Source organism: Chinchilla lanigera, unplaced genomic scaffold (genome assembly GCF_000276665.1).
Source record: "Chinchilla lanigera isolate Chin_1 unplaced genomic scaffold, ChiLan1.0 scaffold00031, whole genome shotgun sequence".
NCBI classification, from domain to species: Eukaryota; Metazoa; Chordata; class Mammalia; order Rodentia; family Chinchillidae; genus Chinchilla; species Chinchilla lanigera.
This window is the reverse complement of record NW_004955432.1, coordinates 3,384,270-3,398,529: the sequence shown is the minus strand read 5'-3', so window position 1 is coordinate 3,398,529 and position 14,260 is coordinate 3,384,270. Positions and strand designations below refer to the sequence as shown.

At 36.3% G+C, this 14,260-nt stretch overlaps 1 protein-coding gene across 11 annotated transcripts in view; it reads right to left on the bottom strand.

Annotated features, from left to right (window-relative positions):
- Nucleotides 1-14,260, bottom strand: part of Kif27 (kinesin family member 27) — a 142,690-nt gene that overhangs the window by 42,587 nt on the left and 85,843 nt on the right. For all 11 annotated transcript variants that reach the window (XM_005387957.2, XM_013515990.1, XM_013515989.1 and 8 more), the window contains one exon: nt 12,415-12,621. In XM_005387957.2, the coding sequence (XP_005388014.1) occupies nt 12,415-12,621 (207 nt within the window). The remainder of the gene's footprint in view (nt 1-12,414; nt 12,622-14,260) is intronic.

Genomic DNA, 14,260 nt, shown 5'->3' with positions numbered 1-14,260 from the left:
CTAAGTACTGAACCCTCGCGGTCCATACACTACAGAAAGTTCTTTCTCAAAATCCTGGAGGCTGCAAAGTCTGAGACCAGGGCACTCACAGGTTTGTCTTTTTTTTTTTTTTTCTCCGGTACCAGGAACCGAACTCACGACCTTGCGCTTGCCAGGCAGGCGCTTTTGCCGCTGAGCTAAATCCCCAGCCCTCAATGCCATTCTTATCAAAATTCCAAAGACATTCTTCACAGAACTAGAAAACACAATTCTAAAATTCATATGGAAACAAGAAAGGAACAGAATACCCAAAGTAATCCGAAGCAATAAGAACAAGGCTAGAGGCATCAAATGTCCAATTTCAAATTATAGCACAGAGCCACTGTAACAAAAACAGCATGGCACAAAAATACACCCATAGATCAACACACCAGAATAGAAGATACAGAAACAAACCCATGCAATTACAGCCATCTGATTCTTGACAAAAAAAAATCCAAAATTAATGGAGAAAAGACAGCATTCCTAACAAATGATACAGGCAAAACTGAGTATTCATATGTGGAAAATGAAAGCCAGATCCCCATTCCTCACCTTGTAAAAAAAAAATTGAAGACAACCTGAAACTTTGAAACTTCTATAAGAAAAGTTAGGGGAAACACCTGCACATAGCCACAGGCAAAGACTTCCTAAATAGACTCCAACAGCACAGGAAATAACAGCAGTAATCAATAAGTGACACTACATTAAAAAGTTTCTGCACAGCAGAAAAACAACCAACAGAGTGAAGAGATAGCTTACAGAACAGAAAAAAAATCTTTTTAGCTACCCTTACAACAGAGTATTGATATATAGAATATACAGAACTTTAAAAACTTAGCACCAAAAAAATCGAATAGCCTAAGCAAGGAAAGGGCAAATGAACTGAAAAGATACTTCTCAAAAGAAAAGGAAAAAGTAGCAAATAGTTATATGGCAAAATATTCAACATCTTTAGCCATCAGGGAAATGCAAATCAAAGCTACATTGCAACTGCATTTCATGCCAGTCAGAATGGCTGTCATCGAGAACACAAAAACCATAAATGCTGGCCAGGATGCAGGGAGAAGAAAGGAACTCTTCTACACTGCTGGCAGGAATGTAAATTAAAATAGCCACTATGGAAATCAGGATAGAAATACTAAAAAAAAAATGAACATAGAACTACCATATGGCCCAGTACATTTTAGGCATACATAATGATCACATTCATCACAGCGAATTTGTATCTGTACCTCATATCCCTTGAATCTTTTTTTTTCCTACTCCCCTACCCTCCCTTTAACTCCTCTTTCTCTCCTTATTTACAAAAGTTTTGTTTTCATTTATTCCTTCTTTTCTCATTTTTTTCTTTTCCCTTCTAGACAAGGAAAGAATCCCAATTACAGAAGAAATAACACCAGGAATCAACAAACAGGATATCAAATTTTAAAGTTTCTGCAGAGTAAAGGAAACAACAGAGTGAAGAGCTACCTATATGTGTTAGTTACTTTTCTCTCGTTGGTGAGACAAAATATCCAATGCCCAAAATTAAGGAAGGAAAGGTTTATTCAAAGCTATTACATAGTTTGTGGAGGTTTCAGTCCATAATCAGTTGGCCTCACCATGACTGTGTGAGGCTTTAGGGGTTCATCCAGACACAAACCATAACACTATAGAATGGGAAAAACGGTTTAGCCAGCTATTCTTTGGACTAGGTACTAACATCTAGAATATGTAAGTACTCAAGAAAATTAGGCCCTCCAAAATAAAGCACCCAATCAAAGAATGGGCAACTGAAATGAACAGATACTTCTCAGAAGTACAAATGTATAGTAAATACATGAAAAATGTTCAGTATCTCTGGCCATTAGAGAAAAACAAAACAACATTGAGATTTTATAATACTCCAGAGAGAATGGCTACAATCAAGAAATCAAATAATAACAAATGGAGAGGATGCAGGGAAAAGGGAACCTTTCTACATTGTTGGTGGGAATGTAAACCAGTACAACCTATGGAAATCAATATGGAGATTTCTCAAAAAACTAAAAATAGAAATTCCATCCAATCCAGCTATTCATCTTTTAGGTATCTTCCCAGAGTAAAAGACCTCAATTTATAGTGACACATGCATGCCCATATTTGTAGCTGCATAATTCACAATAACTAAATCTTGGAAGCAGCCTGTATGTCCATCAACAAATGAATGGATAAGCAAAATGTGGTACTTACACACAATGAAGTATTACTGTGCTATAAAGAAGGTTAAACTTGAGTCACTTGTAGAAAAAAGATGCATCTAAGACCATAATGTTAAATGAAATAAATCAGACACACAGGTTGGGGATTTAGCTCAGTGGCACAGCACCTAACTGGCAAGCATGAGGTCATGAGTTTGATTCCTGGTACCGGAAAAAAAAAATCAGACACATAAGCTTAAATATTGCATGGTTTCTCTTATATGAGAAATCCAAATAATAATAAATAGCAAAATAAAAGTCAGACAATAAGAAATAGGGTGATAGATCTTTTGCAAAGGGGAAAGGGACAAAGAGATGGAGGGAGAGGGGAGAAAGGAGGGAAGAGAAAGGGGATGTAAAAAGAATTAAGATGTTTTCCACATCTACCAACTCCTCACAAGGAACGTAATCATGTACAGCAAGCATGTACTAATAAAAAATAAAAATTAATAAAATAAATAGAAGCTGGGTGTGGTGGCACTTGGCTATAATCCCAGCACTCGGGAGGCAGAGGAAAGAGGATTGCAGCAACTTCAAGGCCAGCCTGGGCCACATAGTAAGTTCAAGGCTAGCCTGAACTACACAGTGAGACCCTGTCTCAAAAAACAAAACAAAGCAAAGCAAAGCAATAGAAAACAAAACAAAACAGCAGAAGGGAGACTATTAGTAGGCAAAAGAAGGGAATAAGGGGGAGGAAGGTATGAAAAAAAGGGTAATGGGGATGGATATGATCAAAATATATTATATATATACATAAATGAAGACTCTACATTGAAACCTAACATTTTGTGAAATTAGTAAGCACTAGTAAAAAATATTTTATAAAGTCATAACCAAAAAAAACAAAAACAAAAAAACCAGGACTGGGGATGTAGCTCAGTGGCAGAGTGCTCGTCGAGCACATTCAAGTCCCTGTGTTCAACTCTGAGCACCACGAAACAATAAATAAAGCTAAAAGAAGCATGGAAAATACGCCAGCTCCTCACCACAGCACAGGTGCTCCCCAACCAATGTCCTTCCCAGTGCGCAGCACTGGACAGCTGTGGGCTATGTGCCTGCGTCTCCTCCAATCCAAATCCCAGCATGGAGAAATTCAAAGCTATTTCCAATTCCTGTCAGGACAAAACATTCCCAACTCGGAAAGTCTAAGTGCACCTACTCATACTTGACATACGGTGGCTAGATATGGTTGCATTAATGTTTTAACTGATATGTTTAACATATATTATGGAGTATAATAACATATAGAATTATAGGGTTTTTTATATTACAACATGTTCCTATTGGAAATATACTCCAAGTATTAGAAAAACTTTGAGAACAATAATAAATTAGAAAATTTTTTATAGTTTCTGCTACTAAATATTTCCCTTTTCATAACCTCTCTATAACCAAACATTAATTTCTCAAAAGAAGTGAGTAAAATCTTAAGGAAACATTCAATTTACTAACATGAAAACTTGCACAATTTGTAAAAATTATAACAGGCAGTGGAGTGAGTATATCATATGGCGTTTAAGACTTAGTCACTTGACAGGCTCCTTGCACCCTCGTTGTATCCCCTCCCAGGAAAGCCTACCTGATGCTGAAGATTCTCTTACACCTGACTTTTGAGCCCCCACTGCTGGGCACCTGGTGATGCCATCTGCCATATCCACACCACAATGGATAAGGTAAAGTTTTCTTGATGGCATCCCAGTTCTGGGGATGAGCTATGAGGGAGAGGCTTTCCAGAAGAACCAACTAAAAAGGTATTTACCTAACTAAAATGGTACAATGACCTCAGCATGGCTACATTGCCCACTGACTGACAGGCATCAAGCATTCTCTTGGCAGGGCTTGGGTATTATTTCAAAAGCAAATAAAACCTTTTGTTCAGAGTCAAACTTTTCCCCCTGCAATTATAATTTGCTTTAAAATTTTCTTTTTGCAAAGAAAGCTAAATGGCTTTGCTTAATAAAGGTCTGTTACAATGAATAACATTTACAAAATATATTCTTTAACAGCTGGTCCAACATGAAACAGTTTTTTGTGTGTTTTCGCCACTCTTGGGTTCATAATACCATCTACGGTCCAGCCTCTTTCTCCTGGAGTGTTGGATCCTACTTCTCCTTAGTTGCTTCTGCACTCCATAGTTTACCTCTAGGGATGTTTTAGTATTTTCAACCACACCCCAAACAGTATTGACTGCAATATAAGAACTAAAATAAATCCGGGCATAGTGGCACGTGCCTGTAATCCTAGCACTCGTGAGACTGAAGCAGGAGGATTGCTGTGAGTTGAGTCTAGCCTTGGCTATAAAGTGAGTTCGAGCCCAGCCTAAACTGCATAGTGAGACCCTATCTCAAAAAGCAAAAACAAACAAACAAAACCACCTAAAATAAGCTGACTAATATTTCAGGTAACTGAGGAGGGTCTGTCTAAAAGCCAATTTTTAAATTCTAACCTTTTCCCTCCCTCTCAGAATTTCCTAGGCACAAGCTGGAAAGAACTCATCTGGGAGGGTGATGCTACAGCTCTGACTCTGCTGTTCTGTCAGCTCCACCCATCCTTTGCTCAGGCACCTTCACTGTGGAGCCCTTCTACACACGGGCCGCTCATATGACCTTTGATAGATCACTTCCTCTCCTTGGTCCTAATTCTAAAGACAAAGTCTAATGATAATAAGTCTTCAAATATTTGAAAACATTCACATTGTTTCCTTTGAATCAGACTAAAAGCATTACTCCAGATTTCTTCCCAAAGTCATTGAGAAACTTGGTTGCTCTCTGAAAATAATCTGATTTGATTTAAAGACTAAATTGCTATATAATAATCTCACTGGTGCTACATTTGAGTTTAATTCATCAGATGTGCTAAAACTTTGCTTAACTCATCTACTATGATGATGGCTTTCACATTTTAACCTGTGAAGTTTCAACTGAGAGTTCTACAGATGTTTAGTTTTGCTGCTGTGGAGCTGGTTACTCTGCAAGAATGTGCCTCACCCAGGAAAAGAAACTGGTCAAACTGGACATGTTGGCATGTGCCTGTAATGTCAGCACTTGGCAGGCTGATGCAGGAGGATTGTGAGTTGGAGCCTAGCCTGAACTACATAGAGAAGTCAAGGGCTTGGACTACACGGGTGGGAGGGAAGAAAGAAAGGGAGAGAAGGAGATGTCTTCCACAGCTCTGCAGTTCTCTCTTCACCAGGAGTAACTATATGCAAAAAGTGATTTTAAAACAGCAAAACAAATCATTCATTTGTGAAGAAAAACATGGCACATGTGTAAGAGAGGAAATCTTAGTAACAATTGAGAAGCTGTTAACCTTCACGTGTGGGCTATGGACAGGAACTCTGACACACAACAAAAACATAATTTATTCAAGAAAAAGCTAAAAGACTTTACAAATATTTCTACTCTTTTGAATTTATGGATTGCAGGAGATTTTATAAATATATCCCTTAAGGCATGGTTTCTCTTATATGAAACACTCAGTATGTACATGAATAAAATAAAAAACATAAGAAAGAAGAAAAAATGTTATTGTTATATTTGATACATTTGACAATGTATCAAAAAGTATATCTTCCTGCAGTATAACTGTCTTACCTGTTTTACATGCTTTTTGGCCTATTAGTCTGGTGGTTCATCACGTGTCATTTTTTAGTCTGTGCTTGATGCTATTGTTATTTTGGATTGTATTACTTTAGCCAAGGTGACACAGTTGTTGTGATCAGTTGATCTTCCCTTATATGTCAATACTTAGATTGTCTGGGGCTCATAAACAATATTATAGTCCAGTACAGTGGTACGCTGGTTCACAAAAATTCTTTCCATGATTCTGGTCACAAACCAAATTGGATGAAAACTATATAAAATTCAATGGTTAGACTGGATGTTGACTATAAGGGAAAGTTTGATTTGGTTCTCATCCAACTCAGTGAACAAAGGTGTCACTATACCAAAAAACTGAGTGCCTGATCAAAGAGGCAGCCATAGCAGCCTTTCATCCCTAATAAACTGAAGAGGCAGGAGGATCCTGGGACAGACACAAAAACCAAAAGCTAGCTACACATAGAAGACATTTCTGAAAAGTAGTCATTTCCTAAAGATATCTCAATACTAATAATAAAGCTACCTACCACAAGCAATTTAAAAGCTTCAATGCAGAAAAAAACTTTAAAAAGAAAAACTTCTCATCTGAATTTTATGAAATGATATGAGCAGAAGTAACAAAACAGATGGACAAGTCTCTTGACAAAAACAAAGCTGAGATAATTAAAGAGATGATTATCATAATGAAGAAAATTATTAGCAAATCTAGGTTACAGATAAAAAAATAGAGCAGCTTAGGAAAGACATGGAAACCATGAGTGCTGAACACACAAAAGAACAAGATTCCATAAAACACACTCAAACAGAAATCCAAGAGATTAAAAATTCTATTGAAAGTATATGCAGCAGTCACAATGTGAAGATAAAATATCAGATCTAGAAAGCAAGGTTGTGATTGGTGATAATCAAATGAAAAACCTCTTAAAAATAGCAAGGGACCAAGAAAAATCTATCCAACAGCTACGAGACAATGCAAAAAAGATCAGTGTAAGATTAATTGAAATCAATGAAAAATAAGAATTTTACATAAAGGGAATAGTAGCAGAAAACTTTCCAACCCTGGAAAAAGAATTTGAGATACAAATCAGTAAGGCATCTAAAGTTCCAATTAGCCATGATCACAAAACGAAAACACCAAGGCATACAATAATTAAGATTACAGAAATTCAACACAAAAACAAAATATTAAAAACTGTTAGAAAAAAAAAAAACACAAATCATCTATAAAGGAAAACCCATCAGAGTCACAGAAGGATCAACAACACAAACCCTTAAGTCAAGAAGAGTTTCCAGTGAAGTATTTCAAGCCCTAAATCAACCTCCAACCCAGACTAATATACCTCAAAAAATTATCTTTCAAAATTGATGCAGACATGCAATACTTCCCTGATAAAGGATATCTGAAGGAATTCATGACCACCAAATCAGCACTCCAAAAAGTATTGAAGGATATTCTAGAAAAAGATAAGAAAGACAACAATTCCAAGAATCCCAGTGGAATGAATCCACCAGGCAAGGCACAAAATTAAACAGAAGGTAAAGAAAGGGAACCAACATCAGTATAATAATATATTGACAAGAATGTCAATACATCTCAGTTATAACCATCTCAAAAGAAAGAGATTAGCAGAATGGACCAAGAAACAAGATCCAACAACATGCTGCATACAAAAAATAAATTGAAGTCCAACAGAAGCTCAGGGAATGAAAGTCAAAGGATGGAAAACAATACTCCATGTGACAAGAACCTGGAAAAAAGCAGGGTAGCTATTCTGTTTGCAGACAAAGTGGATTTCAAGGCAAGACAAAGACCACTACACACTTATTAAAGGAACAATCCAAGAGGAAGAAATAATCATAAATACATATGCACCAAATAACAGCACACCCATCTACATAAAACTAGGAGCCAGGTGTGGTGGTGCATGCCTGTAATCCTAGCCCTCAAGAGGTTGAGGCAGGAGAATCAACACAAGTTCAAGGCCAGCCTGGGCTACACAGTGAGTCCACGCCAGCCTAAACTACACAGCAAGACCATGTCTCAAAAAAAAAAAAACAACCAAAAAACCGACTAATGGATATGAAAAATCAGAGAAGCATTAATATAATTATAACAGGGGACCTCACAAATAGATTAATGAGACATAAAAACAACAAAGAAATATCAGAGTTGAACCAAACCTTTGAATAAATGGACTTACAGATAGATATTTACAAGTTTTCCACCCAAAAACTTCAGAACACATTCTGCTCAGCTGCACACAGGACTTTCTCCAAAACAAACAACATACAAGCTTGTAGAACATGCTTAAGTAAATGTAAAAGAATTGAAATTATCATATGCATATTATCAGATCATAGTGCAATGAAACTGGAAATCAATGGCAAAAGAAACCACAAAAACTTCATAAACACATGGAAATTAAATAACACCCTCCTCAACAACCAATGGGTCACAGATGAAATTAAATAAAAAATGAGACAGTTTCTACAATTAAATGGTAATGCCAGTACAACATACTAGAACTTACAGGACACCACGGAAGCAGTCCTATGAGGGAAATTTATAGTGCTGAATTCCCACATCAGAAAAACACAACAAGGTCAAATAAATAACCTAATATTGAATCTTCTTCTAGAAAGGTTCTAGAAAAAGAAGAGCAAGTTAAACCCAAAGTGAGTATGAGGGAGGAAATTATAAAGATCAGAGCAGAAATTAATGCAATGGAGACTAAGAAAAGAATACAAAAAAACCAATGAATTGAAGAGTTTGTTCTTTGAAAGATTAAAATTGACAAATCCTTATCCAACCTTATAAAAAGAGGCAAGAAAAGACTCAAATCCACCCAGTTAGTACTGAAAAGGGTGAAATAACAAGGGATTCTGCAGAAATTCAGATGATCATCAATACTTAATCTGAGAACATATCCTGTAATAAGATGGAAAACTCAGAAGAAATAGACAGATTTCTACATACAGCACAATTTACAGTAGCTAAATCTTGGAAACAGCCCATATACCCATCAAAAGAAGAATGGATAAAGAAAACATGGTGAGTACTACTGTGCCATAAAGAAGGATAAAAAATCATTTCTAAGTAAACAGATGCACCTCAAGACCATAATTTTTAGTGAAATAAACTGAACATGCAAACTTAAATACTGCATTGTTTCTCTTGTGTGAGAAACCCAAAGGGTAAATAAGGAGCATAATGGAGGATAACTATTGAGAAGTAGGAGGAATATGTACAAATGGGAAGAGGAACAAGGAGTGGGAGTAAGAAGGAAGGGAAAAGGAAAAAAAGAGAATGGAAGAAAGAATGGAAACCGTTTATAAATGGTGAAGGGAAGAAAGGTTGGAGGGAGGGAAGGGAAATGGGGAAAAAAGAAAAGTTAAGATACATGATGTGCAGGTACAAATTCCCTATGATGAATGTGATCAATATGTATGTCAAGTATGTACTAATAAAAAAGTTTAAAAATTCAAAATAATAAATAAATATCCCTTAAGAATAGTTTGGCCAGGCATGGTGGCACATGCCTATAATCCCAGCACTCAGGTGGCTGAGGCAGGAGGACTACCATTAGTTTGGACCCAGCCTAGGCTACATAGTGAGACCCTATCTAAAAATAATAATAATAATACTTCGATTTTCTTAGGATATAATTGTGTCAAGTATAGAAAGTGATTATAAGTATTCCTTTTATTTCCTTTTTATATTAGTTTTATCAAATCTAAAATGTTATCCAACTGTAAGACATAGTATTATTTTTATACCATCAAGAAAAAAAGGCTGGGGCGGGGATATAGCTCAGAGGCACAAGTGCTTGCCTGTTAAGTGCAAGGTCCTAAATTCAATTCCCGGTACCAAAAAAACCCCCCCAAAAAACAAAAGAAAAAAAGGCTGTCAAACTGTGACCTGTCATTAATTGTAAAATGTATCCTGCCATTAAAGATGATAAATGTGAATCTTACAATCAACGGAATAAATTGCTGTGATAGATTTTGATCAGAATTTTGGAGTTATATTAAACCCAAGCAATAATTAGGACCACTGCACAAGGTTTTTTTTTCCAAACTGTATGTTTAAGTATGCATTACACTGGCTTTTAGCGCTAATTACATCATATTTACCATGTTAAGAAAGCAGAACTTTAAAAACATTTTTCTTTAAATCAAGATTTGAGTGGGGTGTGGTGGCACATGCCTGTAATCCCAGCACTTGGGAGGCTGAGGAAGGAGGATCAGCATGAGTTCCAGCATAGCCTGGGCTACACAGTGAGTTCAAGACCACCCTGAACTATATATACAATGAGAGCTGATCTAAAAACAATAAAATAAAATGAATTAAGATTTGATTTTGGTCTGAGAGTGTAGTTCAGTGGTATAGCACTTGTCTAGTATGTGAAAAGTCCTGGGCTTGAGCTCCAGAACAATCAGAAAAATAATGATGGCATGAAAGAAAATTTAATGAGTATCAAATAATTATAACAGTAAATAAGAAATGCTATAAGTGGAAACACATGTAAAACAGATAAAAATACATTTAAAATGAGATCTTTTCATTTTTTACTCCAATATGTACAATAAAGCATACAAGAAATAAAATCACACCTTTGTACACTTGATTTAAAATTTGATTAAGCCATCTTTCCCCTTTTCCTCTGAAAATATTTTAGTTTGAGAAAATATTTCTCTTGCCAGATTATTTTTACTTCAAGAACATATTAGAGCCAGACTGTGGAGGGAAAATATCAGAGCTGGAAAATATTTGCTAGACTTCTGCCAAAGAGAAAGAAACACCAAGAAAATGAAATGGTGTTTTAGATGTTCATTTTGGCGTGATTTGGACACTCTGGTATACATTTTGAAACCTTTCCTCACTCTTAGGACAATGAAATGGCAAACAGCACTGAAACAAGGCTGCCCATGCGTATTTTCATTAAGCTTGCCTTCTTTTTTATTTTTTGTTTTTTTGAGACAGCGTCTCGCTATGTAGTTTAGGCTGGCCCTGAACTCACTATGGTGCCCTGGCCTTGACTTTGTTGTGATCCTCCTGCCTCAGCCTCCCAAGTTCTGAGTTTATAGGCATATGCTACCACACCCATCGAGCTTGCCTTCTTATGGCTGCTGCAGTGACCAGTCCAAGCACGATAGATGGCCAGGGTTTCTGGACACACAATAGGAACATGAGGAACTTCCAAAATTGCTAATCATGTGACCTTTGTATCTCCTTTTCCCCATCTTTCAATGGCTGAAAGGGCTCTTTCATGGTAGAAAAAATTTTTTTTGAAATTTTACAGAATTTGCTAATTTGAAACAATGTGCTTCATTCTACTCAGGTCTATTTCAGATATAATAAAACAACTAGAGATAAGAAAAGAAGGGCTTAACACTTCCCACTGCTCCCGTGGAACTCTATGTCGGAGAGGGACAGACAGACAGAGAGAAAGAGAGAGAGAAAGAAAGATGAAGAGATAATAAATAAACATAGCTTTTGTAACTGGAGGGAAAAAACATCTCAATGTTATTTGAATTCTGTAAAAAGTTTCTTTTCAAATAGTATGTAAAAATTTACCTTACATTCAACCATCAAGACAATGTCACTGCTCTCTAAAGTAAAACTGAAATTAATAACAATGGCTTAAAATTTAAAACCCAGCACCAAAAATAAATAAATAAATAAATAAATTCCAAGCACCAAACATGGAAAAGCACACAGGCAGGCACGGGTCTTACTTCCTCTGCAGCGTCTGAGGACGGGGCAGATGCTGAGCATGGTGCTCACTACTGGCAGCTGACGTAAACCCTCTTCACACCCCCATCCCGTTCCCCCCAGTCTTGAGGACAGGAACCGGAGATCTTGTCTCCCGTACAGGACTGCACAGCAGAGCCATTTCACACCCAGCTCCACCTGATGCAAAGCCTATCACCCACACAGAACGTGCTTTTCTTATTGGACATCCCACTGACTACCACACAGGTCTCACCGAAATAACTTCCCTTCAGAAAGGTACTAAATAGACACCAAAATGCATGAATCTTCCAATTAAGCCCTTTCTACAGTAGCAACTCCTCGATAAATTATTCAAGATAAACCTGTGTTTATATGTATTTACACATATTTAAAAATAAAAACTAAACTTCATATTGATCTTGATACCATCTAGACTATATCAACTAAGTAAGACTAAATTCTACATAAGTATCACTTTGAAAACAGTAAGACAGACCGAATAAAATAAATACCACCCAGCCTCACCTCACTTTTGTGTGATTAAAGGAAAAAAGATTCATGAAACTATCACACTCAGTTATGCCTGAAAATAAAATAGCAAGATACTGCTTTTCCTCCTTGATGAAATGTAGACATCATCTTCATCCAACGATTCCCTCCCAATAGAGCTATTCTCTTATTTGATTTTATTTTTAAAAATGCTTCAAAGAAAAGATATACACAAAAGTCCATTAAACCAATGAAACAAACAAATGCTGAGACTACATAAATATCTTATAACACCATACTATTTTTTTAAAATCTCAAAATATGAAAAAGATTAGTGTTTGTATTTTACCTTCCTGGAATCTTGTCTTGATGGGATGTAAATATAATGTCCCAAGTGAGAGTCACATGGTACAGTGTGCGGTCTCTTTTCACAGACCCTGGCATCAGGTCCATCGCCACAATTTTCCTTCACTGAAGAAGTCACTGACACATTAAGTTTCATTAGCTCTCCACTCAGTTGATCCACAAGATGTTGCTGTTCTATTATTTTTTCATTCTTTGCAGAAGAGATAAGAATTTTAAAAAATAGAGAAATTCAGTACATGTACACATTATGATTAGAAATGAATTTTACATTGACCAAAATCAAAACTACCTTAACAGTCCTGTCAATCTCATTTATCCGAAGACTAGCCATCCGGTATTCACAAGCAATTAGTACTGTTCTGAGAGGGAAAACCCTTTTGAATAATAAGCAGCAACAAACAGCCCAAAAGCCAGGTAGACACTGTGATTGGGTACTTTGCCACTGTGCTTAGAGCAATTTAATTAGCTGTATTATGCACTTTCTGAGTGAAAGAAGCGACAAGTGATGAAGGTAAAAAGCAGAGGAAGCCACAGACACCAGAGACTATAGCAAAGGTGGTGGAGAGTGGTAACAGGTGCGGTGAAGTGAAAGTCTTTATGCACTGGCAAAGGAAAGGGTAGGAACAGCCAGCTGACAGGCCTAAGAGGGTGAGATCTGGGAAAAGTCAGAACAGTTGTGCATTAGATGTGAGTGCACACATGTGGGTGTCTGTGTGTTTGTACTTTTTCATGCACCCTCTAAAGAAAAGTTGTGAAGTATATCCAATCTAGAAAGCTCTAACTTCAAACTTTGTTTTATATGTATAAACTATGTAAACAAAAATTGTCATTCATCTTAATACTTTACATGTTCTACAACATTTAAATAGGGGCAAAAAATCCCTAGGCTTTCACTGTTAATAATGAACAATAAAAATGCAACCTTATTACAAATCATGCATTTGGGCAATTAAAATATATAACACAATGGCATCATTTAACAGTGTTAAATGCAGTCCTTATGTTGCCTGAGAAAAATGTAGAAGTATTAGTTGACATGAGATTTTAGGGGCTAGGGATTTAGCTCAGCGGCACAGCACCTGCCTGGCAAGCGCAAGGTTGTGAGTTCAATTCCCAGTACCGGAAAAACAAAACAAAACAAAACAAAAAGACATGAGATTTTTAAGTCAGGATTTCCTGGTATACTCGCTAGAATAACAACTGAAAAACAGAGTTAAAGCACAACTTGTTAGTTAATGGATTAAAAACAATAAAAATAAAAAACATCTAATTGATCCAAAGAAGGTAAGAAAGGAGGGGAAAAGGCACATTGAGCAGGAAGAATAAATAAAAAGAACAAAAGTTGATTTTAACCAAAATGTAAAAGTAGTTATGTCACATTCAGAAATGAATTAAATCATATAATTAAAAGATGAAGGCTAGCAGAAAAGATTGTACAAAAAGAAAAAGTTCAACTGAAATTGTTTTTCAAAATTCCAAAGCCTTATACAAATAAAATCACTTGTATAATAACATAGAAGATTTTGTTCTTTGGCTCACTGGGGAAGTGGTCATCATAATTTAAAATTGTAGGAAATTGCTGGACGATAAAACACAATATAAATGTGTTACGGAATAAGTAAGTCTCAAGACTGAAATAAATTCCACTCAATGAGAGTTAAAAAAAGGATTGTAAAAGGAACTGTAGGCTGCTTAGAATAAACACAGATTAAAAATAAGACAATAAAAGAAAAACCATATACACATCAAAGGAAAGCTTACTGGTGCTGGGGATTTAGCTCAGCGGCACAGCGCCTGCCTGGCAAGCACGAGATTGTGAGTTTGATTCC